The 24,007-nt window shown below is 34.4% G+C and overlaps 2 protein-coding genes across 2 annotated transcripts; one reads left to right on the plus strand and one right to left on the minus strand.

Moving 5' to 3' along the window:
* Nucleotides 1-1,686: 1,686 nt before the first annotated feature.
* On the minus strand, nucleotides 1,687-4,383 carry LOC134254210 (F-box/LRR-repeat protein 12-like). Its single transcript, XM_062736758.1, has 3 exons — nucleotides 4,245-4,383; nucleotides 3,456-3,616; nucleotides 1,687-2,641 (listed from the first exon to the last, which is right to left on the minus strand). The coding sequence occupies exons 1-3, from the start codon at nucleotides 4,358-4,360 to the stop codon at nucleotides 1,905-1,907; spliced, it is 1,014 nt and encodes a 337-aa protein (XP_062592742.1). The 5' UTR covers nucleotides 4,361-4,383; the 3' UTR covers nucleotides 1,687-1,904.
* Nucleotides 4,384-13,368: 8,985 nt separating this feature from the next.
* LOC134254182 (Krueppel-like factor 10) lies at nucleotides 13,369-23,041 on the plus strand. Its single transcript, XM_062736724.1, has 7 exons — nucleotides 13,369-13,521; nucleotides 14,173-14,419; nucleotides 14,671-15,310; nucleotides 15,575-15,678; nucleotides 20,926-21,186; nucleotides 21,299-22,100; nucleotides 22,427-23,041. The coding sequence occupies exons 2-7, from the start codon at nucleotides 14,177-14,179 to the stop codon at nucleotides 22,609-22,611; spliced, it is 2,235 nt and encodes a 744-aa protein (XP_062592708.1). The 5' UTR covers nucleotides 13,369-13,521; nucleotides 14,173-14,176; the 3' UTR covers nucleotides 22,612-23,041.
* Nucleotides 23,042-24,007: the final 966 nt, after the last annotated feature.

The following is a 24,007-nucleotide window of genomic DNA, read 5'->3' on the forward strand; positions in this document are numbered from 1 at the left end:
GTGGCCACGCCCAACCCCCAGGGGTCATGATCTGAACAATTTAGAATCTACACTACCCCAGGATGCTTCCATATAAGTTTCAGCTTTTCTGGCCCAGTGGTTCTTGAGAAGAAGATTTTAAAAGATTTTTCCTATATATTTCTATGTAAAACTTTGATTCCATATTGTGGCCCAGCCCAACCCCCTGGGGTCATGATTTGAACAATTTAGAATCTACACTACCCAAGGATGCTTCAACATAAGTTTCAGCTATTCTGGCCCAGTAGCTCTTGAGAAGAAGATTTTTAAAGATTTTTCCTATATATTTCTATGTAAAACTTTGATTCCATATTGTGGCCCCGCACAGCCCCCGGGGGTCATGATTTGAACAATTTAGAATTTACACTACCCAAGGATGCTTCCACATAAGTTTCAGCTATTCTGGCCCAGTAGTTCTTGAGAAGAAGATTTTTAAAGATTTTTCCTATATATTTCTATGTAAAACTTTGATTCCCTAATGTGGTCCCCCCCCCCCCCCCCCCCGGGGGGGGGGGGGGGGGGGGGTCATGATTTGAACAATTTAGAATCTACACTACCCAAGGATGCTTCCGTATAAGTTTGAGCTTTTGAGGCCCAGTAGTTCTTGAGAAGAAAATTTTTTTAAAGATTTTTCCTATATATTTCTATGTAAAACTTTGATTCCATATTGTGGCCCCGCACAGCCCCCGAAATTGGTGCATGTTTTGAGAAGAACAATTGAAAATTTACACTACCCACAAGGATGCTTCCACATAAGTTTCAGCTATTCTGGCCCAGTAGCAAAAAACTTATCTCCACAATAAGATTTTTAAAATTTTTCTATATATTTCTATGTAAAACTTTGCATAACATCACAATAATTGTGATGCCATGTACATCAGCCCCCTAAGCTACATACATTTCAACAATTTAAATTTATTTAAACACCCAATTTTATGCTTAACGCCCCCAAAATCTACCTGTTTCAGCAATATTCTGGCCCAGTCAATCATAAGGAAAACAAAGCTTCTGATTTTTAAAGATTTTTCCTATATATTTCTATGTAAAACAATTATTCCCTAATGTCAAACTCTTTCATGTACCCCCATAGTATACACGCAGGTTCAAAACTCCAATACGTTTGAAAATTAAAAAAAAATAATTGAAAGTATACTAGTATTATTACAACATGCTGACATTATAAAATATTTCAGCTTTCCTCTTCACTGCTGTTTGTTACTTGTAAGTGTAAGATTTTTTAATGACCCCACCATATTTTTGTCGTAATTGGAAGTCCGACGATTTAAATTATTTTTTAAGAAATGGGAGAAAGGACTTGGCCCGGCATAGCATAGTTTTTAAAAGATTTAAATTCCCCTTCACCCAAGAATGCTTTGTACCAGAAAGTTTGATTGAAATTGGTTCAGTAGCGTCTGTATATATATATATGTAATGAAAATGTGAAGATAATTAATAATGTGAAAAGTTGCTAACACACGAAGAATCGGAATACGGACAGCTGGCCAGGGGAAAAAAAACAGACGCGGTAAACGGACAACGGAATGTGGATTAATAATTTAGCTCAATATTGAGATTTTTTTAATCAAGGCTCAGAAGATTAAAAAAGATAAATATTAATTTGTAGTTTTTATCGTCCACAATAAGAAAACATTTTCTAAAACGATATAAAATGTCTTGTATTGCATCATCCTGAATTTCAGCATAACATCACAATAATTGTGATGATCACATGTACATAGAAATCTAATTTTGCATCTAAGTTACATACATTTCATTCATTTAAATTTATTTTAAGTCAACTAATTTCGCTATTTTAGACAGTGCTCATTTTATATTTATGTGTAATCATGATAAACTGGTTGCAGTAGTTGGTACTAGTTGAACCCTTATGTTTGGCATTTACAGGAACTGGGTTCTGTCAGGTGAACGGAGCACTCCACAAGGAGGGACTCCAGGTCCTCTATATTATGTCCCTCCATCTGTGACTGGCAGACTTCCAACAGCCTCAGTCCTCTCATGTTTTGTTCCATATTCACAAGAGAAGTGTACTTAATATCTGGACAACAAGCAATATTAAGTGTTTTTAACTTTTTTAGACCTGACAAGAGGTTCTGGAGAATTACAGGGGTTAATGATGCACACCTTTTGAAATTTAAATGATGTAGAGAACTCATGTTACGTGTCATGTGATGAACTGCTAGCTCCAGATTCTGGTTTGTATTCTTTATGCCTGTATCTGCCAACTCCATTTCCTGAAGGTTTTTCAAGTTTTGCGCTATTTTTGATAGACCTTCCACTGATACACGATAACAGCCATTAACTACTAATGATTTTAATTGCTCTGACTTACATAGGTAAGACAACTCTATGTCATCAAACCTCACAGTTCCCGATACATTTAGATATAAAAGCTGTGGTAAATCTTCACTGAAATTCTTCATTAAGCCGGGCTGTACTGCACAGTTTTCTAGTGTTAATCTCACAAGTGTCGGTGGAAAAAGTTTTGGATTTAGGTTTGTTGTGTTACAATTTTTTAGGTGAATTTCTGCCAGGTTTGGACATCTGTCTTTTAAATCATTCAGCATTGCATCAGATAAAGAATGGGCTGATGACTTTGGTTTCCCTTTAAAAATAAATAATGCATAATTTGAAGATAATTAAATACTTTGCATGTATTATTATCTTAAAGTTTAAAAAGTAAAACTTAAAAGAGAATTTCCTTCATACCTATGTGTTTGAAATTTTCTTCATTTTATTGACATTTAATGTCAATGTATTCCGAATCTTAAATAATTTCTCATATTTCAAGTACTAGTGTCATAAATAATCATAGAAAAAAAATCATAAAATAAGCGATGTTTGTGAAACACTAATTCCCCCTCACCCTGCACATGCGAAGAAAATAACAGAAACTGCAAATAATTGGATTTTTTCTAAGTCCAAAGGGCATAATCATGACTGTCCAAAATGGCATGATCATAACAGAACTTGACCTATATATTTTTAAAAAAAATCAGTATATTAAATTTCATTTCAGTATGTGCAACCTCTGCAAAGAAAATGAATGGAAACTTATGGTGGACCAACAGACAGTCAGCAGCAAAGCAACATGCCCTCCCTTCTTTGAAGGGGGGCATTATAAAATATATTTACAGTATGTCCCAGTTCTAACTCTAAGGGTTTCTGATTTTGCAAACCATTTAGATGTTTCTATTAAACAGTGATAACATTTCCTTGAAGTTAATAATATTATTTTTTTCCCCTTGTTATTAATGCATTATGTTAAATTTGATCACTGTTTAATTAAAAAATTTAAAAAGGTGAAGTTTACAGCCAGCCAGACATGTCACAGAAAGACTGATGGATGCCATACAACTAGTGATAAGAAAATCTCATGAGCTTCAGGCCCAGGTGAGCTGAAAATAAAATTTAATTACCGGTATCCATAAAACCTTTGACTTTAATTGAAAGTAAGCATTCTGACAGGTGACTGCGTATCACTTTCCACATCTTCTTCAGATCCAGACGATAATTGAGAAGATCTACATGTCTCCATAGGGAATTGTCACGAACAATTCTTCTCCATTGTCTGCAAACTCTGGATAAGAAAATAATGATCTTAAAAAAATCAGTTTGCCATTAAACTCTACAGTGTATATCAATGGAAAATCTATTGCATGCTCAGGTGATGATAAGGTCTGAATATTTAAGAATATAAAGATATGATCCTAAATTATTTAGTAACTACCAAATGAGCCATGGAAGTATTTATGCACATGTACTTAGCTGCAATAATGTATTCCCCCTTATTTGGGGGGGATAAAAAAATCAGAGAGGGCTGTACAGTGTGTTATTGCAGCTAACATGAACTTAGCCTATACTGTAAGACGTTTTATCATTATGGATAGAAGGGCTGTCATTATCAGGTCTACTATGATACTGCCTTTAGCTATGTAGAATTTACCCAATGTAGCTTTATAAAACTACCTCGTATACCTTTATTTAGCTATTTAAAGCACAGACGCTCCTGGGAGAATTTTTCGATATCTGATTCAATAAATCATTTATTGAGCGACTGATTGATAAAATTCAGATGCCTGTGTTAAAACTATAACGCTACAGTTCAGCAGCTAGTGGATCTACCAGATCTGATTATTTCTATGTATCAATAGAATATAGGGCATAACCACTATAGTCAGCATAATCTCAGACACCTCGATCATTACCTTCCAATTATACATAATTCCTTCACAGGTAGGTAATCAAATATTTTCAGCAAGAGATTTTCTGGTAAATCACTTATTTTCTTTTCATTGTTCGACAAAACAGGCGATGGCCCCATTTCTTGAGTCAGTCTCCGACCACTCCGACCAGTCAGTCCAGTGGACCTTGTTCTCTTTTGAAAAGGTGCGTTTAGCTCAAATTAATTCGCGCACAATTATTTCGCCCCCGATGCAGGCATAATGTGACAATCCTTTTCGATAAAAAAAAAAAAAAAACAAGTCCCTGCAAAAAGTCTTTGACATGCAAGCGAGACAAGAATGAAAAATCGTTTATGCCCCAAAACCTATTCCGAAGAGGGGGAGGGTTTTACTTATTCTCTTTAGAAAAGTGGACAGGCTTTCGCCTAATTCGTCCACGAAAGCATTTCGAGTTTTGACAATCTTCCTTTTTATGCCATTTTTTTAAATCAGGAATGTTTTTATTTTTCTCTGGTTACCCTCTTTTAATTAAAAACAATGCTATACATCACTGGTCAACATGTTACCTCATGACTTCTGGCAATGCGAGGATGATTTAAAATAAATTACTATTGGTGTAAAATGATCATATAATTTACATAATATTGCAAGATACAACTAGGTTACTTTTTATTTCATATCACATATATGCTTAAAAAAAAACACTGGAATAGGTTTACACAATTGTAGTTTCAATTAAAGTCATTAGAGCCAATGTCATGGAGAGATTGTATCTGTCACACCTGCATTCAAACGAAATAAAAAAAAAACATCGACAAATCAGTGTGTAAATGATATCACCTTTACAATAAGTACGAAAAATGCCAGTCAGCATTTGACTTAATGATAGGTTGTATTTACTGACAATGTCATTGTATCGACCATTAAACTTGCGAGATTACCTGCAAACGAGTTCTTCAAACGAGACTGTTGCTATCCAGGTTTATTAATTTTTTTGTCAATAGCTTACATGCACCTCGTTTTGGCAGCAAATGCAGGTATGGGACTCGAGGGAGTGATCACTCAAACTTCGAGTTAATACCCACCTAATCTCAGCGAGATGTCGACCTTCGACATTTCGCTGAGATTAATTCCCACCGCCTCAATTAGGTTACAGCAAGTCACATGTCACATCTCCCTGTTTTGGTGACCATGGAAATTGGTGGGACTCAAGACTCCGGCGCCTTTAATTAACTGGAACCAGTGCCTAAGGGAAAAATTTAAACCACCGGTCCTCCGGGTTTAGGGAATTGGGTGTGGGCTAGCAACCCCATCCAATAAAAAAAACCCATGCTACTGAAACCGAAACAGCAAAATCACAATGAGCTCCGGCCCAGCTCGTAGCTCCGAAAGACGGGTCTCAAGAATAGCTCACGGCGTGTGAAAGCCGTCAGGAAGCCAGCAGTTCACCGACAAATCTTCTGTCGATTCTGGCAAAAACGGGGATAGGGAATTGGAATATCAGTATCCTATTTAGGTTGGAAAATCTGCCCATGCAGCAAAGGAGATCGGCAGAAGAAGCAAAGGAGATGAAAACTTGTATACATGTAACATTAAGAAAGGTTAAATGGAAGAGATGTCTGCTTATCATCAGGTCCGACCATCATCTACTGAAATGAGGACATGAGGAACAGAACCTTGTGCATACTCTTCTTAATGCTGTCACCAGAAACAACAAAAGCAATGATAGTATGGGAACCAGTGTTACCAAGACTCATATCAGCCAGGTTTAATTCCAAGGGAAAGAAGTTAGGTGACGATCATTCAATGCTACGCACTAACTAATGCAGCAGGAGAGCAGTAAAAGTAAGACTTTTTTTACATTACAGTCATTCATAGACCGTGCACCTCGCAGAGATAGAAAAAATGTGATGGGAGGCTTGAACGCAAAGGCGGGAGATGACAACACGAACAAATACAGTAACTCATCATGGAAATGATGGCATTAGAACTTTGAATGAAAATGGAGAACTTTTTACAGATTTCTGCACATTCAGTTCTCCAGTTGCAAGAGGTACCATCTTTTCACACCAGAAGATACACAAAACAGCCAGGATGGAAATGCAGAAAATTAAATACTTAGATCATATAACCATCATGCATAAGTATGGCAGATGTCAGGACAAGACGAGGAGCAGAGGCAGCCTCAGATTTCCAACTGGTTACAGCTACGCTGGGGATGAAACTCAAAAATTCAAAGACAAATCCAACACACCACACTTCAAGTTTATCACCCAGTTTATGAAGAACAAAGAGAAAAGAGAGGAATTCAGCATTGCAATAAACAGCAAGTTTGAGGCACTAGAGTGTCTGGCAGAGGCAACCATAGAAAATCTTTGGAGTAAGCTTCAAGACACTTCAAAAAGTGCAGTGAAGTCCCAAGAAAAAACAAGGGAGCATAAAGAGTGAATGATAGCATGACCATGGAAAAAGTGAAGGCGAGAAAGGATTTGAAGCAATCAACCAGTGTCTGAAACTGGGAATAGAATATAGGGAAGCCAACAAACATTGAAAAGTTAAAAAGAGTGTCAGGAAGGACAAAATGCAGTTTGCCCAAGACAAGATTGAAGAGGCAGAGAGAGCACTAGAACAGAGCAAGAAAAATCTATATGGAATAACCGGAACACTGTAGGCAAGAAATGTGAACATCAACCCCCCAGTGAAAGACAAAAAAGGCAAAATTATCAGTAGCGGTGCCTAAGTCTTGCAAGTATACCACCAAATGAATTTCACATCAATGAATGAGCGCCATAATATAGAATAGAAATCAAGGCTATAAACTATAAAGACACTAAAAAATGGAAAGGCAGTTAGTCCAGATGGCATCCCTCCTGAGGCACTCAGAACCACTACAACAAAGTCAGCAGAGATGTTTAAACCACTTCAGCAAAAGATATGGGAAAAGGAAAAAGTACCAGATGCATGGAAATCAGGATACTGGTACCTGGTTAAACTACCAAGGAAAGGGGACCTGTCGCAATGTGGAGTTTGGCGAGACATCATGCTCTGATTCATAATGTTAGTAAGATACTAACACAATTAATCTTGGAAAGAACAAAATGAGCATTGTACAAGAAAGTATAATAAGATCAGAGCAAGCCGGGTTCCACCAGGACAAAGATGCACAGATAACACTGCCACGCTTCGTTTTATCATTGAACAGTCAATGAACTGTGAGTCTCCTCTTTACTCAATTTCGGGGACTTTATGAAGGCCTTTGACAGTGTCAATAGGTCAACCATCCGGTCATTAATGTGGCATTATGGAATCCACCAAACCTCACAAGTTTAATCAGGAACCGAATCTGTATGACGATGCGACATGTCACCATTCAAAATGGAAAACTCACAGTTTCTTTTACTGTGGAAACAGTCATTGATAGACCTGCACCTCTCACCAAGAAAAATTGTGATTGACTGGATCATGAACAAAAACAAAGGGAGATGAAGACTGGAATCCAGTGGATCTTTACTAAACAGCTTGAGAACCTGGATTTAACAGATGACGTTGACCTGCTCTCGCACAAGCAACAACATGCTGAGGAGAAATTACCAAAAGCTCAAAACACTGGCCTTAAGATAAATACTAAGAAGACAGGGTGATGAGAATTTACAACAAACGGGAGATACCAATCCAGTTAAATGGGAAGAACATCAAAGATACTGACAAATTCACTTATCTTGAGAGTATCGTCAACAAGAACGGTGGCGCAGGTGACGAAAGCCGAATTAAATAAATAAGGCAAGACATGCTTGAAATGCCTTCAGACAAATCTGGAAGTCTAAAGCACTCTCCGTATGACAGCAAAATCAAGATTTTTAAGACAATTGTTAAAGCTGTTCTTTACATCTTTCTGAGACCTAAGAGGTAACTAAAACAATAAACAGCAAACTAGTCTAAAGAGTCTTTTATCAATAAATATCTCCGCCATATTTATTCCTAAACAGATGGCCTGACACCACATCAAACTAGAGGTATTGCGAGCACAATGCTCACTAAATGATACCCTTTGCCTCCCATATGATTACAGTGGCAAATTCAAGATCAAAAGTAAATAGGGGTGCACAATTACATTATGGAATAAAAAATCTGTGAAAGTATCATTAACTTTTGTTCAGTGGTATAGGAGGAGTTGCGGATAAGAGATGGGTACCCTTCAATATAATAGAAAGAATGGCAGTGTCCTTATTTTGAAATGAAACTTCCGAAATATGTATCCGATCAAATAGTAAAATAAAAGAAAGGAGCACAATGGCACAAAGATTCTCTGAAAGTTCCATTTAATTTCAATTCATGGTATAAGGAGTTGCGGATAAGAGATGGGTATCCCAAAGTGTAACAGACAGGCGGACGTACGTATACAGATGGACGGACAACCCGATCACTATATACCCTCTCACTTTTCAAGCGGGGGTATAACAACAGCCTATAGGAGAGAACCAGCCAAAGTCCTATCCATATTGACATTAAGAAGAGAAATGGGGATGGATAGACCACACTTTACATAAAATCTTCAAAACACATCACAAAACAGGCTCTGGATTGGAATCCACAAGGTAAGAGGGGGTTTGGGAGACCCAGGCAAACCTGGAGATGGTTCGTGGAAACTGAGGCAAAACCTAAAGACAAACTCAGAGCTGCTCGGATTGCTCGCACCTCACCCACTGACCTCGATCGGACGTCAAAGGTGTTCTACCATCTTGCTGATTCAGTCATGTGTTTTTATTTGAATTTCTTTCAAATGTTTTACATTTGAAATCCGAATTATTCTGTGGCACGACCAATACTTTGGATTTGCTTTCAAAGCCTGCTAACATAAGGATGTATATGGCACGCCAAATTCACAAAATGACAAACATACAAATCACATTGCCACGCTTCGTATTATCATTGAACAGTCAATTGACAGGGAGTCTCCTCTTTACTCAATTTCGGGGACTTTGTGAAAGCCTTTGACAGTGTCAGTAGGTCAACCATCCGGACATAAATGTGGCATTAATAAAACGTTAACAATAGATTTTGTTGATAGATATAGATTCATGTCTGTAAACTACTAGTATAATTTACATTCGTGAACTATTGTTAAGAGTCCACTTAAATGAGGAGAACATCAAAGATACTGAAACTATATTTATCAGATCCTTAACTATATAAGTTAAGAGTTGTAAACCATAGTTTACAAATGTGAATTAAATAAATAAGGATAGACTATGTTTTGCAATCACAAATGATTGTTTTCAGTGTAAAGCACTCTCGGTTATGAAGCAAAATTATTTTTAACACAGATGTAAAATATAGATTAACGTTGGTACCTATATAGTTTACAGTCCGTATATAAACTATAGTTTTCAACCGATAACCCTAGTTTATCGACTGTGAAACTATGTTTAGGTCATTTTTGTGAATTTGGCGTGCCATAGATGTAATTAAGGATGTACAACACACCCACCCCAAAAAATTCCTGTCGTTTAATTTTCGTTATTTTTATATATTTAGTACATGACTATATCTACTGCATGTATGCACATTTTGGACAAAATTACATGGTTTTTAAAGAATCTGTGAAAGTATCATTAACTTTTATTTAGTGGAGAGAAAATTTGTAATCAATGAACTACTTAAACCTTCAAAAAAATAGATATAAATGTAAAATTTCATATATTGCTTAAACCATTTAACGCAAAAACATAGTCATCTTTTTGATATAAATAGCATCAAAATAAAAGAAACTGAAAAACTATGCAATAATTTAACTTGAAAATTGTGTATGTTTCTAATTAAAATTTTTTTTTGAAAAAACCTGTGGTATAAGTAAAAAAGTTGCCTTTAAGTAGATGGTAGTAAAAATAATCTTCAAATTTTTTGTATAATTTTTGTACGACCAGATTTGATTTAATAGCAAATTACAGACATCCCGATCACTAATAAATCACTTTTCAAGCGGGGGCATCAACAGCCTATAGGAGAGAACCAACTTTGCTATAAATCTACAAATACACACTTTAAAAAAATCAAATTGGAATATTGCTTTTGCATAAAATATATTAACACAAAAAAAGGCTCTGTAAAGCATATTAAATGTAGATTTTTAGGCAATTTTTGATAAAACCTGGACCAAGCCTTGGAAATTGAGGCAAAACTTAAAGTGTTTGACAAAACGGATTACAGTGCAAATATACTCACTGACCTCGATCGGACGTCAAAGGTTTTATACCATCTTGCTGAATAAATAAGTCATGTATTTTTATTTGAAAAAATATAAAATTTCATTCATATAATGTTTACATTTGAAAATACGAAGTTACTCTGTGGAACGAATAATTCTTTTTTTTTATTTCTCAAATTTTAGTTATTAAAAAATGTAGTGACTGTTCCTTCTCCTGTGGTAATGGAATAAGTGAAAGTTTCTTTCATTTCATTATTTCAAAAACGTATGTCCCGTGTCACAGTAGGCATTTGCATAGATGTACACCCCTCACTGCTCAATGTACGCATTCTTTCAATGTCGTTGCTTCTAAAGTTAAAATGAAAAGCTATTCGCCGGCCACATTAACTCTCAAAATATGAAAAATTTTCTTCATCTATTAAACAATTTATATCAAATCGCACTATTGATATTTTTTTAAAAACCTTATACATGTTATAAGAATTAGACAAAGTTGCGAAACATTTTTGACAGTCGATTTGCTGCAATAGGATATTCATAAATGAAATTTGAGCGAACAATTCTTTTCAATTCTATACTTACATTGTGTATATGAGGTCTATAGTATTCAATTCTCTGATTTATCAGGTCTTTCTGTAAATGTATCTGATTCTGTGGAAAACCGTGAATAAAGGGAGGAAAATATATATATCTCCTACATTTTCAGATTTTCCTTTTTCAGTAAGGGTCTGCGATAACTCGATTTTTTGTAAAAAGTTTTTTGTTTGTTTATTGTTTTATTTAATTACAGAAGAAAAAACAATATTTATATCGTAAATGCACAAAATTTTAATTGTAATGAAGACCATTAATCGGAATGTTATATAGCCAATTGTACATAATGAGAATTTCGGCAATGTAAAATAAAATTTTCAGAATAAAAAAAAAAATGCTGCGTTTTGATCAAGAATACAATTTATTCAATTGTATATGAAATGAAATGAAATAAAATTAAGGGATGTATTTTAAATCGCTTTTACATTTTAATCGGGTTAATTAAAATTTTATTATTGATTGAAATGGTAAATATACAGCCAATCTCCATATCCCATTTTTCTTTTATGATAGATACATCGGGATCGTAGTATTCGTCATTTTGACGCTTTATTGCCAACGTTAAATTTGACGTCACGTCAAACGTTCAATTGAAATCGCAAGAGTTATCTCCCCCAGTGTGTTGTACGTCTTTAAAACCAATTAAAACCGATGTTATGCAATTCCTCCACCTATCACATTTGAGGTTCGAATAGAGCGTATATAACTCTTTGAAAATTAGTGGAGTTGATTTCTTGATAATTCTACCGGAATGTAAATTAGGCAAAGTGATATAGGTCAGAAGCTAAGGAGGCCTTATATATGCAAGTAAATTTCGTGCGCGTCTGTCTCTGCATGTCTTACACCAAGGAGGCCTAATAATATGCATGCAAATCTCGTGTTACTGTCTTTGTGCATGTTTGACGTCAGTGGGCAAGGACTATTAAAATTGACATGGGAGGGTTGTGGAATTTAAATCTTTTAGTATACATTTTTAAAATCTAAATTTACAAATTTTATTTCACAATAATGTAATGGAAATATAAGGAATCACTGTCTTTTTAGTAGAGTATGCCAGGGACATCAACGATAGTTGGAAACGTGGGATTTGGGCTTCGTCCGTTATGGAAATTATCCCACATTTCCAACTATCATTGACGCCCTGACATACTCTACTAACTAGACAGTAATTCCTTAAACCTAATTATGAACATGTTAAAAATTAACACTACTTTCTACAGTGTAGCGGAGTCAGTCGAGGATTGCCAATTAATAGATATATGAAACATATAAACTCTATATACATGTGATATTTAAGGAACCACTGTCTATTTAGTACAGTATGCATCAACGATAGTGGGAAACATGGGATAATTTGCATAACGGTCGAACAGTGAGTCCTTATATTTCCATTTCATTGTGAAATTAAATTGTAGATTTAAAGATTTTTTAAAAATTTTGAATTAATTAAATATTAAATAAATTTTATTTACGAGGGCTCCATTTGCATGCCAATTATATTTTTTTTAATCCTCGTGAAAATGACATCAAACAAAGCACGATATTTACATGCATATTTGCCTCCTTAGCGTCAGACACAGAGACAGACACGCACTAAATTTGCATGCATATTAGGCCTCCTTAGTTCCTGACCTATCGACCTTTCTAATTTACATTTCGGTATAATTAACAAGAAATCAACTCCGCTAACTTTCAATGAGTTATCACAGAGAAATCAAATTAGAAATGGAAATATTAAAGGGTATATTTCTATATTTGCAAAATTTGCTTTTTAAAACTGCTCATTTACATAACTGTATCTGGGGATTGAATTTGCTCAAAGTTTCATGTAGGAATATATTCAGAAACATTTTTTTTTTTTTACTTGATCCTAATGTAATATTAATATATGCCAGCATCTCCATGTACATGTAGTTCTAATTTAAGACAATCAAGTATGTTCAAATCATGGCTCCAGGAAAAAAGTGTAAGTTTAAAAAAAAGGACGTATATAAAAGAAATGTTTTCAGATAATATCCGTTTTCACAACTTGATCGATTTTTAAAAGCGATTCGTTTTGAAGATAATAAGTCGTTTTCACAAGATAATATCTCGTTTTCACAAGATAATAAGTTTTCAACCAAACGTATACATATAGAATGATCATGAATGTAAAGTATTTTGCTTCATTATAAATTTATTTTGAAATAATTAAATTTTAAATTAAATTTATTTTTAAAATATTTTAGAAGGCACATACGTATTTCCGTAAACTAACGAAATCAAAATATAAACACGTGCAAAGTACCCTTCGGATCAGCTAGTGATCACTCGCGGAAATTCATTTGATTGGTTAAACGATTCGTGCCCCTATTTTTTGATTGGTTAAGAAAATCCCCGCCCTAGCACAAAGCATACTGTGTGCTGGTGATATTTTTGTTGATATTTTACACATATTGCAATGATTCGTAATATATTTGAGACTGTACTTCGAGAAAAACACGAATGAAATAAACAGAGAAGGTAAGATTTTGCATTAGCCTAATGTCTTCGATAACGCTCCATTCCAAAACACAAAGTAGTGTAACCACTACTCTCGTTTTCCCGTATTTTTTTAATGTCAGTATAGGCTATAATTTTATAAGGCGTAATGTTATACATGTAGGCCTACTAAATTCCAGATTTTTTGAAAAGATGTTTGGTAATGTACTATATAAGTAAACAATACTGTAAATATTCTGTTGCTCGGGTAAATTTACTTTTAAGAATATATATAATGTAAGACTGCGTGACGTAATGACTGTCTTCAGGCAATACACATTTGTCGGTCGACCTATCGTGTGAAGGAGGGAATGACTCAAATATTCGCTGTCAAAAGGGCAATGTTTTCATGTCATTATGATCTTGAAAATAGATGGATTGGTAAATAATGAATTTGATGCTTGATGTGATATACACGCCCCTTATTTGCCCTTCTGACGTTACATTAGAATAAACGCATCGATATTTTTTTTCTCTCTCTCTATTTTTTTTTTTTAATATCGTAATTGAAATTACAATTAATTTATACTCTATGTAATGAAATTTTTTAAGCTTGATTTTGGTCAAAATATATTGCATGTCAATGAGTTCAAACATCAAATGATGGATGCTAAGCGTTCATTCTCCTTTCAGCAAAATGGTCGTTCAACATGTTCAAACAGGGACGATGAATGTGTGCAGTAGCCCAGGTGAGAGGGATGCAGTGGAGACCTTGCTGTCCATGGGGAATTCTATCTGTGTCGGCAGTAGTGACGAGAGCTCCGGTTTCTCGGAGGACGACACTCGGTTCACCCCCTCCCCCACCACATCACTCCAGTCTGACGAGGATTCCAATTCATCTGATCCCCCCATTTTCAGAAGGAATTCAAAACTTGCTAGGGTAATTCATTTTAATTTCAAGTTTCTGAAAAAGTGTGTAAATTTTGTAATACATTTTTTTCAGTTTTAATGCATGAAGATAAATTTAGTTAGATCAAAGTAGACTTAAAAATGAATAGATAATGATTTCATTTCAGTAAAGTAAATATTTGCTTTATATACCACCATGTTTGCAAAGAGATATGGAATCCAGGTTAATCTGGGTTATTAATAGTCTTCATCATTGTTGATCATTGAACTTTAAATTTATAGCTCTTGCTGGAGGATTCTTCAGACTTTCCATACAAACCCATCATGAGGAGTCAGCAGATGCCGGCAGCTATGGTGCCTAACTATCAACTTGCCAGAACAGGTGCAACAAGTAATCCATCACGGATGCCTGAAATGTTCATTGACTCTTCAAACATCCCATACCCTCCTCCAAATAAACAGAAACTTCATGTCAAGAGGCCACCACCCATTTTAAAGAAAACACAGCCAGAGGCTAAGAAACAGAAAACTTGTGACACTGACTCATTGCTAGGTATCAAGCCCATAACTGACCAACAGACTGAATCACAAAGCAGTGCCACCATTACAGTTAAATCACAAGAAAGCCCCACCATTTCAACATCCACTATCGCTACGATTCAGAACTTAAATACAGCAGCAAATCCCCCCGTGATTCAAGTGATCATTGTGAATAACCAAACAGTTGAAAATGACAAGAATGCCTGGTTAAATAAACTCTGTCCCATTGCCCCGGCACCACCACCGAATAATTCATCAGAAGGAGCAGTACAAGACCAGGGGCTGGGAAATAGGCGTAGAAGCCATTTGTGTATGTATAAAGACTGTGGAAAGACTTACTTCAAGAGCTCCCACTTAAAGGCCCACCTCAGAACACATACAGGTTAGTGATATTTTCTGAATTCATTTAAAATATCAGATGTTTGAAATATGAAACTCTCTTGCCATTTTAACAATACATGTATTTCCAAGACTTGCATCACACACAAATTTTGTATAACAAAGTAGGAAATAATAAAATTAAGTGTAAGTTTTAGTTTATACAAAAAGTTCTCAATTAGTCTTGATTAAGGTAAAGCATTTTTAAGATATTAAGGAAAATACCATACTGAACTAGAATTCTAATTTGTTTCCATTGTTATTTCAGGAGAGAAACCATTTGTGTGTCTGTGGGAGAATTGTGATAAGAAATTTGCCCGGTCCGATGAACTTTCACGTCACAAGTACACGCATACGGGGGAGAAAAAGTTTGTCTGTAGTCACTGTGAGAGGCGATTTATGAGGAGTGACCACCTTTCCAAACACATGAAAAGACATGCCACTCGCTCAGCCTAAGCAAGGTGGAGAAAATCTGCCTCATCATTGCTACACACCTTATTGGCATGACTTTTGAAGCTCATTACTCCTTTTGTTTTGCATTGAAAATGTGATTTGCTAAATGCAAGATTACCTAAGTTTCAAATGTTTGTAAACTTGATGAAATAGAACTTTTTATTTCATCATGTGAATATTTGTCAAGGTCAGTGAAAAGTTATAAGGAGGAAGGTTACATAAGCACATCTCTCCTGTCTCTTAATTTATTTATTTATTTATTGAACAAAGTTCCAATCTCTCTTGATTCTATATTTTGTACTTTCTTTTTTTGCTTTTCTCTATTAATGAAGATTTTTGCAGCAGCATACATGTTTGTGTTGTTCAATCATTTCATTTTGCATCTTTGATAATTGAAGACAATAGATATTATATAAATATCAAAGTGACTTTTGTTTGTGCAATATTTATTTATTGTATAAAAAGTACTAGCTCGTTGGTGCTGAATTACCATTTACCTTATTATTTGAATTGTGCCAGGGATTTTTTTGAAAAACATTTTTGAAGTGTATAATTTATGTTGTGTGTCATTTATATATGCTTGTGTGTAATACTCTCTAAATTCCATGATAAATTATCTTTGAACTAACAGGTATAGTGACTACGATTAGGTATACTGTTTATAGGAAAGAGAGGAAAAGTTTGATTCATATTGAATTAGTTCAATACATTTGTTTAATAGTACATACTACACAAAACAAAAAAGTTGTCTTGCACTGTTTTCTTGCTTTGAGGTTGTAAGTTAAATTTGTAATTATTAAGTTTTGAGTTGAGTTCAACAGTTAATCTTTTAATGAAAAGAAAAGAGTGATTGGTGAGCAGTTTGTGTGTACCATTAAAATGCAGCAATTTTGTAGCTGCTTATTAATATTGCAAATCATTTATTTGTATTGAAATGTAGCTTGCAGAGTGTAAATACAGTGTGTATATTATGCTCCATATTTTCTTTGTTTCTTATTTGTACATTTTTCAATTTGAATATTTATACTATCTTTAAGCTTAGAGATTGTACGTAGGAAGATGGATTTAGTTAAAATTCATCAACTTAGCACTTTATGAGATGGTACTTGGATTCAATGCAATATTTCTTGTCCCAGAATTTGTCTATTCATTTATTATACATTTACATGCAGTTTAGATTTAATACGTTTCATTATTTATTTTTTTTTAATGTTATCTTTATTATTATGAAGTTATTCTTGATTAAAGAATGTAACATACTTGATTCAGTGTTCTTTTCAAGTGTCACTTTGCATGTTTAAAACATGATTTATAATTAAGCTTGAAGGTCTTGTGATGTGCAACCATGAGGAAAAGGCAATGATTCAAGGATAAGACCTTTTGACATATATTAGATGCACTTTACTCACACTTAAATATAGGAGAAAGCTTGGTTCATGTTGTAATCATGAAAATGAGTTCAATGTCCAGAGAACGTATATTTCCACGACAGATGACGCCATGGACGACACTTTTACAGTTATTGCAAAAAAATTAAGAAACGTTGAGTATTGTTTTGCCTTAGTAATGAGTTTAACTATTGTTGTTATATATAGATCAGGTTAATTATTCAGAGAGAGTATTAAAATTGTCATTTAATGATGTGTCAAAGAAAATCCGCCCGCTGGAGGGCATTACACCCATATGGTTGACGAACGCACGTGATTGCTAAGTAATGTCAATATAATAAGTATCACAAGGAAATGTCAAAGACAAGATTTAAGGTTATTCGTGCTGATTAAATTGAGGATTTTTCGGGGCCCTCTAAACACATGCACAATAATACAATTATTAAAACATTGTACAATAATATAATAAATAATTCACTCTTGTCAAACATAGTGAAAGCTAAAAATTTGTTAAAATAGTGAAATTTATATACTATAAGTGGCGTTTTCCAGACTGAACGGAAATGTAGGAAATCATTCTGCTACACACATGTGTATATATATATATATATATATATATATATATATATATATATATATATATATATATATATATATATATATATATATATATATATATATATATACTAAAGCTTTTCTGACACGGTTACTTGTGGTGATGTACACGTCAAGTTTTCAACGAGACCATGCCATGGGCATGAGGACGGGGACTAAAAGTCCATGATACTACATGCTACATTTATATAAAATAATGTTTGTACATGTTTATTCTGTTGTGTAGTTATGGTCAACGAAATCAGGTTAATATGTCATTATAACGTACACTATCATTGTCTATAAATAAAACTGATTGGTTTCCCACGCGGTCAAGACTTACTGTATATAATAAATTCATAAATTTAATCATGATATACAATAAATGCACATGATCTGATGTAATGGTTATATCTTTTTGAAATTAATTGTTTTACATATATGTACAGTAGACATCGATGGTATTACATCTTTATTTTGTGCAACATATTAACCTATTTTATATTTAAAAATTCCTTTTTATTAAGTTTATGCAAGACAGAGTTCAATGGGTCTTTGGGTAGAGCCATATGTTGGCTGACAGCACGATATTGTTACTAAAGTAAGTTGTCTTCCGGAGTTTTAGAAACCAAGGACAATCATTCCTAAATAACGATCCTTCTATCACGTACAATATTAACCGCAATATACCAGTCAATGACGATTTCATCAGTTTCTTTTGGTTGTCACTTAAAACACATGTATACTGATCCATAGAATCAGACACTGATCACACTGACAACGCCATTTCATTGGATAAACCTCTATTTACTATCCCCTGTGATTGGCTAAGACGTCCACGCCCAACCCTAAATTTGTTTACAAATGTTCCATGTTATTGTACGGTAACAAGTTAAAGCCATAACAATGAAAAATGCTTCTTTTTGGGACGGAAAAGGTAAAAGTTTCACTTAACATTCATAAAACATTGTTTCAGTATTATAATGTATACACTAATGGTTTGCTCACATATCTTCAACTAATTCATCAAAGTTTGTGAGAGACGGTGAAAGGGGAGGGGGACTTTTAAATGCGAGAAAAATTATATATTAACTTGACCATGAATGGGTGTCTTAATTATTTGATAGTGAGAAAGGAATAGTTTGGCATAGCTTTTTCCCTTTAACTAACAATTTGTTTAATTGTCGCATATCTATGTCCTATTTTGACACTATCAATGAAATTGATACGTTTTATTGCGACAAATGATGATATTTTATGTTTGCTTTAATGATAATAAGTTTAATAATTGAATATCCCCGACGACTCCGCCTCTTAGATATCGAGGGAAATAGAAATGACATCAATAGGCCCGTGTGATGAAATTTACTAAAAAGACTAAATCCTGTTAATCGGGTCCAGAATCAACCTTTTCTGCCAAACTAAGCCTAATTAGGCCCTATGACCCATGATTGTTTTTTACACAATCTTTTGTGATTTTTTCAAGCACTAAATTTTGAACGCGTTTTGATCCAGTTTTATTAACCATTTTAGACGATTAATTCTTATATTACTACTTTTCGATTCCAGCATAGCTTTTTCCCTTTAACCAAAACTTTGTTTAATTGTTTTATATTGTTAAAATTTTATTCGAGAAGTTTTCACTCATATTGAGACTCACCCACTTGATGATGGAGGAGGGCTGAAATTTAGACCTGTACTCGGGCTAACTCGACACCGACGGCTTTGAGCAGTTCGAAATTTTTGTGCCAGTACCTATTGCAACACTGGACTTTGGTTGATATCCCATCCAAAGGACGGTCTCCAAATGTGATTCGAATATGCGACTTAGAACAACTCTAAAATTCGCTATTCTAGAGCAAACGCTCTAGAACAAAATAGTTGAGACTCTATGTATACATCAACATATAGATGAGAATACCGGTATATATCTATACATAGTGTTTTAAGAGCGATTGTTTCGATCATAAAAGATACACCAATTTCAATGTTCAAAAGAAGTTTGTAAGTAAGCCAAAAGAGAGTTGCAACCACTAATGGCGCTCCATAGCTTACTAACGCATTAACCCCATGCATCCAGCACGCAGCTCCTAAAAATTATAAAAATATTTTTCATTGCTGGCTAGAATGTGAAAAAGTGCTGGAGTCTACCTTGCACAGGTAATATTTTTTTGATTAAATTAAATTTGAAAAAAAAATCGTGCATTTATTGATTTTAATTATTTTTCAATTTAAAAAATATGGCTTTGAAAAATATTGCAAAAAGTAGTTTCAAAAATCGAAACACACTTTGATGCAATATATTTAATTTAATTCTAAACCCATTTATTAAATATATTTAATTATACCATCTGTAGATTAATCGGTATTCTTGCTAATTTCTTTAATTGAAAATCTCGATTATGCTTCTGAAGAAACATATGCTAATAAATAAATGCTTTAAATATTATCATTGGTATATTTCTTTTATTATTATTTTGCTCTTCAAATAGCTCAAGCACGTGTAATCTAAACCATAACGCATGGTAGTCAGGTTGACATTCTTTAATATGTGACCTACATTTGGACCGTTATATAAGATAATCTCATCACAGTTCCTCATTCAAAGCATACTGCTGCATAGTTGATATCTCAGGTTTTATCATATAGGACCAATATATAAGTCCGAAGTTCGAATGATAACACTGCGATCATGTACTGGACAGCACAATTATCTTACACAGAGTGACCCATATTTCAGAAAGATAGGTTACCACCTACGCTTACATTCGATTTGTTCCGATTAAGTTTTGGCGCGAAATTTTGAAGTCCCAAAAGTGAGATGCATATTATGCTTAGCTTGAAATTCCTTTAAAAAATATTGAATGTAGAGCTTCTTGAGGGAACCTGTTAAAATAATGTGGAGGTGTTTGCTTGAAACAAAACTTTTCATGGTTGGAACGGGTCATTCGTTTCATAATGTATAAAATCAATATCCTAAAATGAAAAAAAATCTCTGCATGTGATCATATACACTATATATACTTACTTGTAATTGAGCAAGTCGATGTAAAATATAAATTCTTACCAGTGAGAACGCATTACTAATCTTACTTTACAAAAGTGTGGAAATTTTCTATTGTAAATGCATATATATTATATTAATCACACGTAAGTCATTCAGTCATCAATTATACCTTTTCAGTTTATCACAATGGTCCTGCATACGCCCGATATTGACAACCCCGGGGAGAGAGATGCAGTGGAAACTCTTCTGTCAATGCGGAACTCCTCGCACATCCTCGGTCTTAATGATGATGGATCAAACACGTCTGAAGAAGACACCCTGTACTCCCCTTACTTCCGTGGCTCACCACTGCGCAGTCCGCGATTTTATGGTGATGATGACTCCTCGTCTTCTTTCCAAAATTATCCCAAATTTAGACGGTCACCCAAACTTGCTAGGGTGAGTACAAAGAATTTAAGCATTAAAGAATTATTTTTATTATAATCTAATATCTTTACCTTGCTCATTTATATATTCCAAAGTTAGCAATATCTGGGATCTACCCTTTCAGCTATTACTGGAGGACCCAGACGACTTTGACAGAGAAATGATGCGTTGTCAACACGTTTCGGTCATTGTGCCGAATTACCATCTTGCTAAAACTGGGGCCACTTGCAATCCCTCAAGATCACCCGAGATGGAAATCGATTCTTCAAACGTACCTTTCCGTCCTCCACCTCAGTTGATGAGGGACAGTGTCTCCTGTAAACGAAAGTTCCCATCACTAGCATGCCATGATGAAGACGATTATTTGGAAAATGTCACAAAAAGGAGGAGAGGAGAAAAGATAGCAACTTGCCCAACAAAAAGAAAAATTGGCGACACTGCGGCTAGGGAGGGAGTCACCAAAAATGGCCAAGTATCTTCTTTAACAGATGAAGAGACGGAAGTTTCAATCAACAGACCGGAAGAGGAACAGATTGCAAGGAAAAAGACAAAATTACTAGAGGAAATGCTGACAATTGAAGAGATACCCAAAACGAATGAGTCAACTGCTTCCACCTCTAACAACCCAACTGACAAACCTGAACCTCCAAAGTTGCGTCCCACAGCAATATTACCAGCTCTTCCAATCATTCAGGTGATTATTGTGAATAACTCTTTGGACAATCAACATGTCAACAACAAAAACGTGAAACTTAATAAATTTTGTCCAATTGCGCCTGCGCCTCAAAGTAAAACTAAAAGTGCAGGAGATGTTATGAATTCAAAGGGAAGCAGCAGACGACGCAACCATGTTTGTCACCATGAGAACTGTGGAAAGTCTTACTTTAAAAGCTCACACCTGAAGGCACATTTAAGAACACATACAGGTAAATATATTCATGGACAACAGAGCAAATAATGCATATTCTTAGAAAAAGGATAAGAATTGTAAACTTACACAACAATTTTCATTTTAGAATATCATGAACATTAGTTCAGATAATATGTCCTTTACGAAAAGTTTGAGATTTCCAATGCAAAATTATCAAATTTAAAACAATAAAGTTCAAAAAAAATTTTGTAACGGATAGTACCTTTCATACGTTGCTTAATACATACGCATGCTTTCCATTAATTCAAGGAACAATATCAAAATTGAAAGTTAACAAGGCAACGTTCTAATTAGAGAACATTAACGTTTCATTTGTTGCAGGGGAGAAGCCCTACATCTGTAAATGGGAGAATTGTGATAAGAAATTCGCCCGGTCAGATGAACTGTCACGTCACAAGTACACCCACACGGGGGAGAAAAAGTTTGTATGCAGTCACTGTGAGAGACGATTTATGAGGAGCGACCACCTTGCCAAACACATGAAAAGACATGCAAAACCTCCTTAGCATCTTGTGATAATGGAAATTATCTAGTGGACCAAATTAGTCACATTATAATTGTTGTTGTTGAAATTGCTAATTTATTTAATTTATTTGTTTTTAATTTTATACTGCTTGATATGCATGTTATTTTGATTAACAGGGTATTTAATACTTAACAATTTATGCAAATGCTGTCCTATATTCAGTTATTTTCAGAAAGGATTGCTGAAGGTTCATAATAAGTATGCTACACTGTGGATTTTTTTTTTCGAAGAATTGTAAAATTAAACACATTACATATGTAATCATGCCTCATATCAAGGTTTCTGTCCATTAACAAAACACGCAAGCAGTAAGCAACCATGCATGTCAATTATCTTTATCATACAACTATAAGCGAAATAATATTTTTTGATGTATTTGTTATTTTTTAAAATAAAATAAAGAAAACATATGCATTATTTTCATATTAACTTTCAAGTACTGAATTAATTTTAGCAAAATTGTTCTTAGCATCTTACTTCAATGATAATAACGTCTGATTGGTTTTTTGTTTGCCATCCATCTGAATGAAGTATGGAGAAAATATACATTTGTTCAAGCTTCAGAAGTCCATTCAAACAATACATACCTGGAGCAGAGCAAACATGGACCTTTAAAACATCAGAGGTGGGATCAGGAGTGACCATCCAGCACCCACCGCTCATATCGAGTGCTTACCTTGTCATTTGCAAAATAACGTACATTTTGTTAAAATATTCTGATTGTACACACAAGTACTCTGAAGTTGATATTAAAAAGATGCTCGAGTTTCTGATAACCAATATCTATGTGGTTTTTAGAGACCAGGTCTTCCATCAATCTATTGGAATTCTTATTGGTACTAATTGCGCCCCGTTTTAGCTGACATATTTTTGTATACATATGAAGCAGAATATGTCCATAAATTTATATGAAAAGAAGAAAACACTGGCTACGGCCTTCAACTCGACATTTAAATATATAGACGATGTATAGCCGATTATCAATAGTTATTTCCGTTTCTTTATCGACATGATATATCCTGGCTTGAAATAAAAGATCCACAGAGTCTGACACATCTATTTCGTGCTTGGTTCATTACTTGAAAAAAAGTTAATGGTTATCTAACAATAAAGCTATATGATAAATGTGATGACTTTAACTTTTCAATCGTCAACTTCCCTTACTTATGCAGCAATATACTTTTGTTCCACGTATGAACAATTTCTAAAACGAAGTTGGTTATTGGCATAAAAATTGATGAAGCCAGATTATCTGCAGTTTTGTTTAAAGTCATCATTTCGTAAGTTCTATGGTCGATACAATGACCTTGTCAGCAAATACAATTTGTCACTGAGTGAAATGCTGAATGACTTTTTCATACTGATTCTTAGGCTAT

Source organism: Saccostrea cucullata, unplaced genomic scaffold, assembly GCF_032062105.1.
Source record: "Saccostrea cucullata isolate Sc308-1 unplaced genomic scaffold, CSIRO_AGI_Scuc_v1 ctg239, whole genome shotgun sequence".
NCBI classification, from domain to species: domain Eukaryota; kingdom Metazoa; phylum Mollusca; class Bivalvia; order Ostreida; family Ostreidae; genus Saccostrea; species Saccostrea cuccullata.

What these genes read in the sequence shown, in the direction of transcription:
- LOC134254210 (XM_062736758.1), bottom strand. Translation starts at nt 4,360, where the DNA reads ATGGGGCCATCGCCTGTTTTGTCGAACAATGAAAAGAAAATAAGTGAT. An exon ending in GAATTATGTATAATTGGAAG is followed by an intron (nt 3,617 to 4,244) that starts GTAATGATCGAG and finishes TTTCTTATCCAG; the next exon opens with AGTTTGCAGACAATGGAGAA. An exon ending in CAAAGGTTTTATGGATACCG is followed by an intron (nt 2,642 to 3,455) that starts GTAATTAAATTT and finishes TTATTTTTAAAG; the next exon opens with GGAAACCAAAGTCATCAGCC.
- LOC134254182 (XM_062736724.1), top strand. Translation starts at nt 14,177, where the DNA reads ATGGTCGTTCAACATGTTCAAACAGGGACGATGAATGTGTGCAGTAGC. An exon ending in ATACGGGGGAGAAAAAGTTT is followed by an intron (nt 15,679 to 20,925) that starts GTCTGTAGTCAC and finishes ATACCTTTTCAG; the next exon opens with TTTATCACAATGGTCCTGCA. An exon ending in GGTCACCCAAACTTGCTAGG is followed by an intron (nt 21,187 to 21,298) that starts GTGAGTACAAAG and finishes CTACCCTTTCAG; the next exon opens with CTATTACTGGAGGACCCAGA.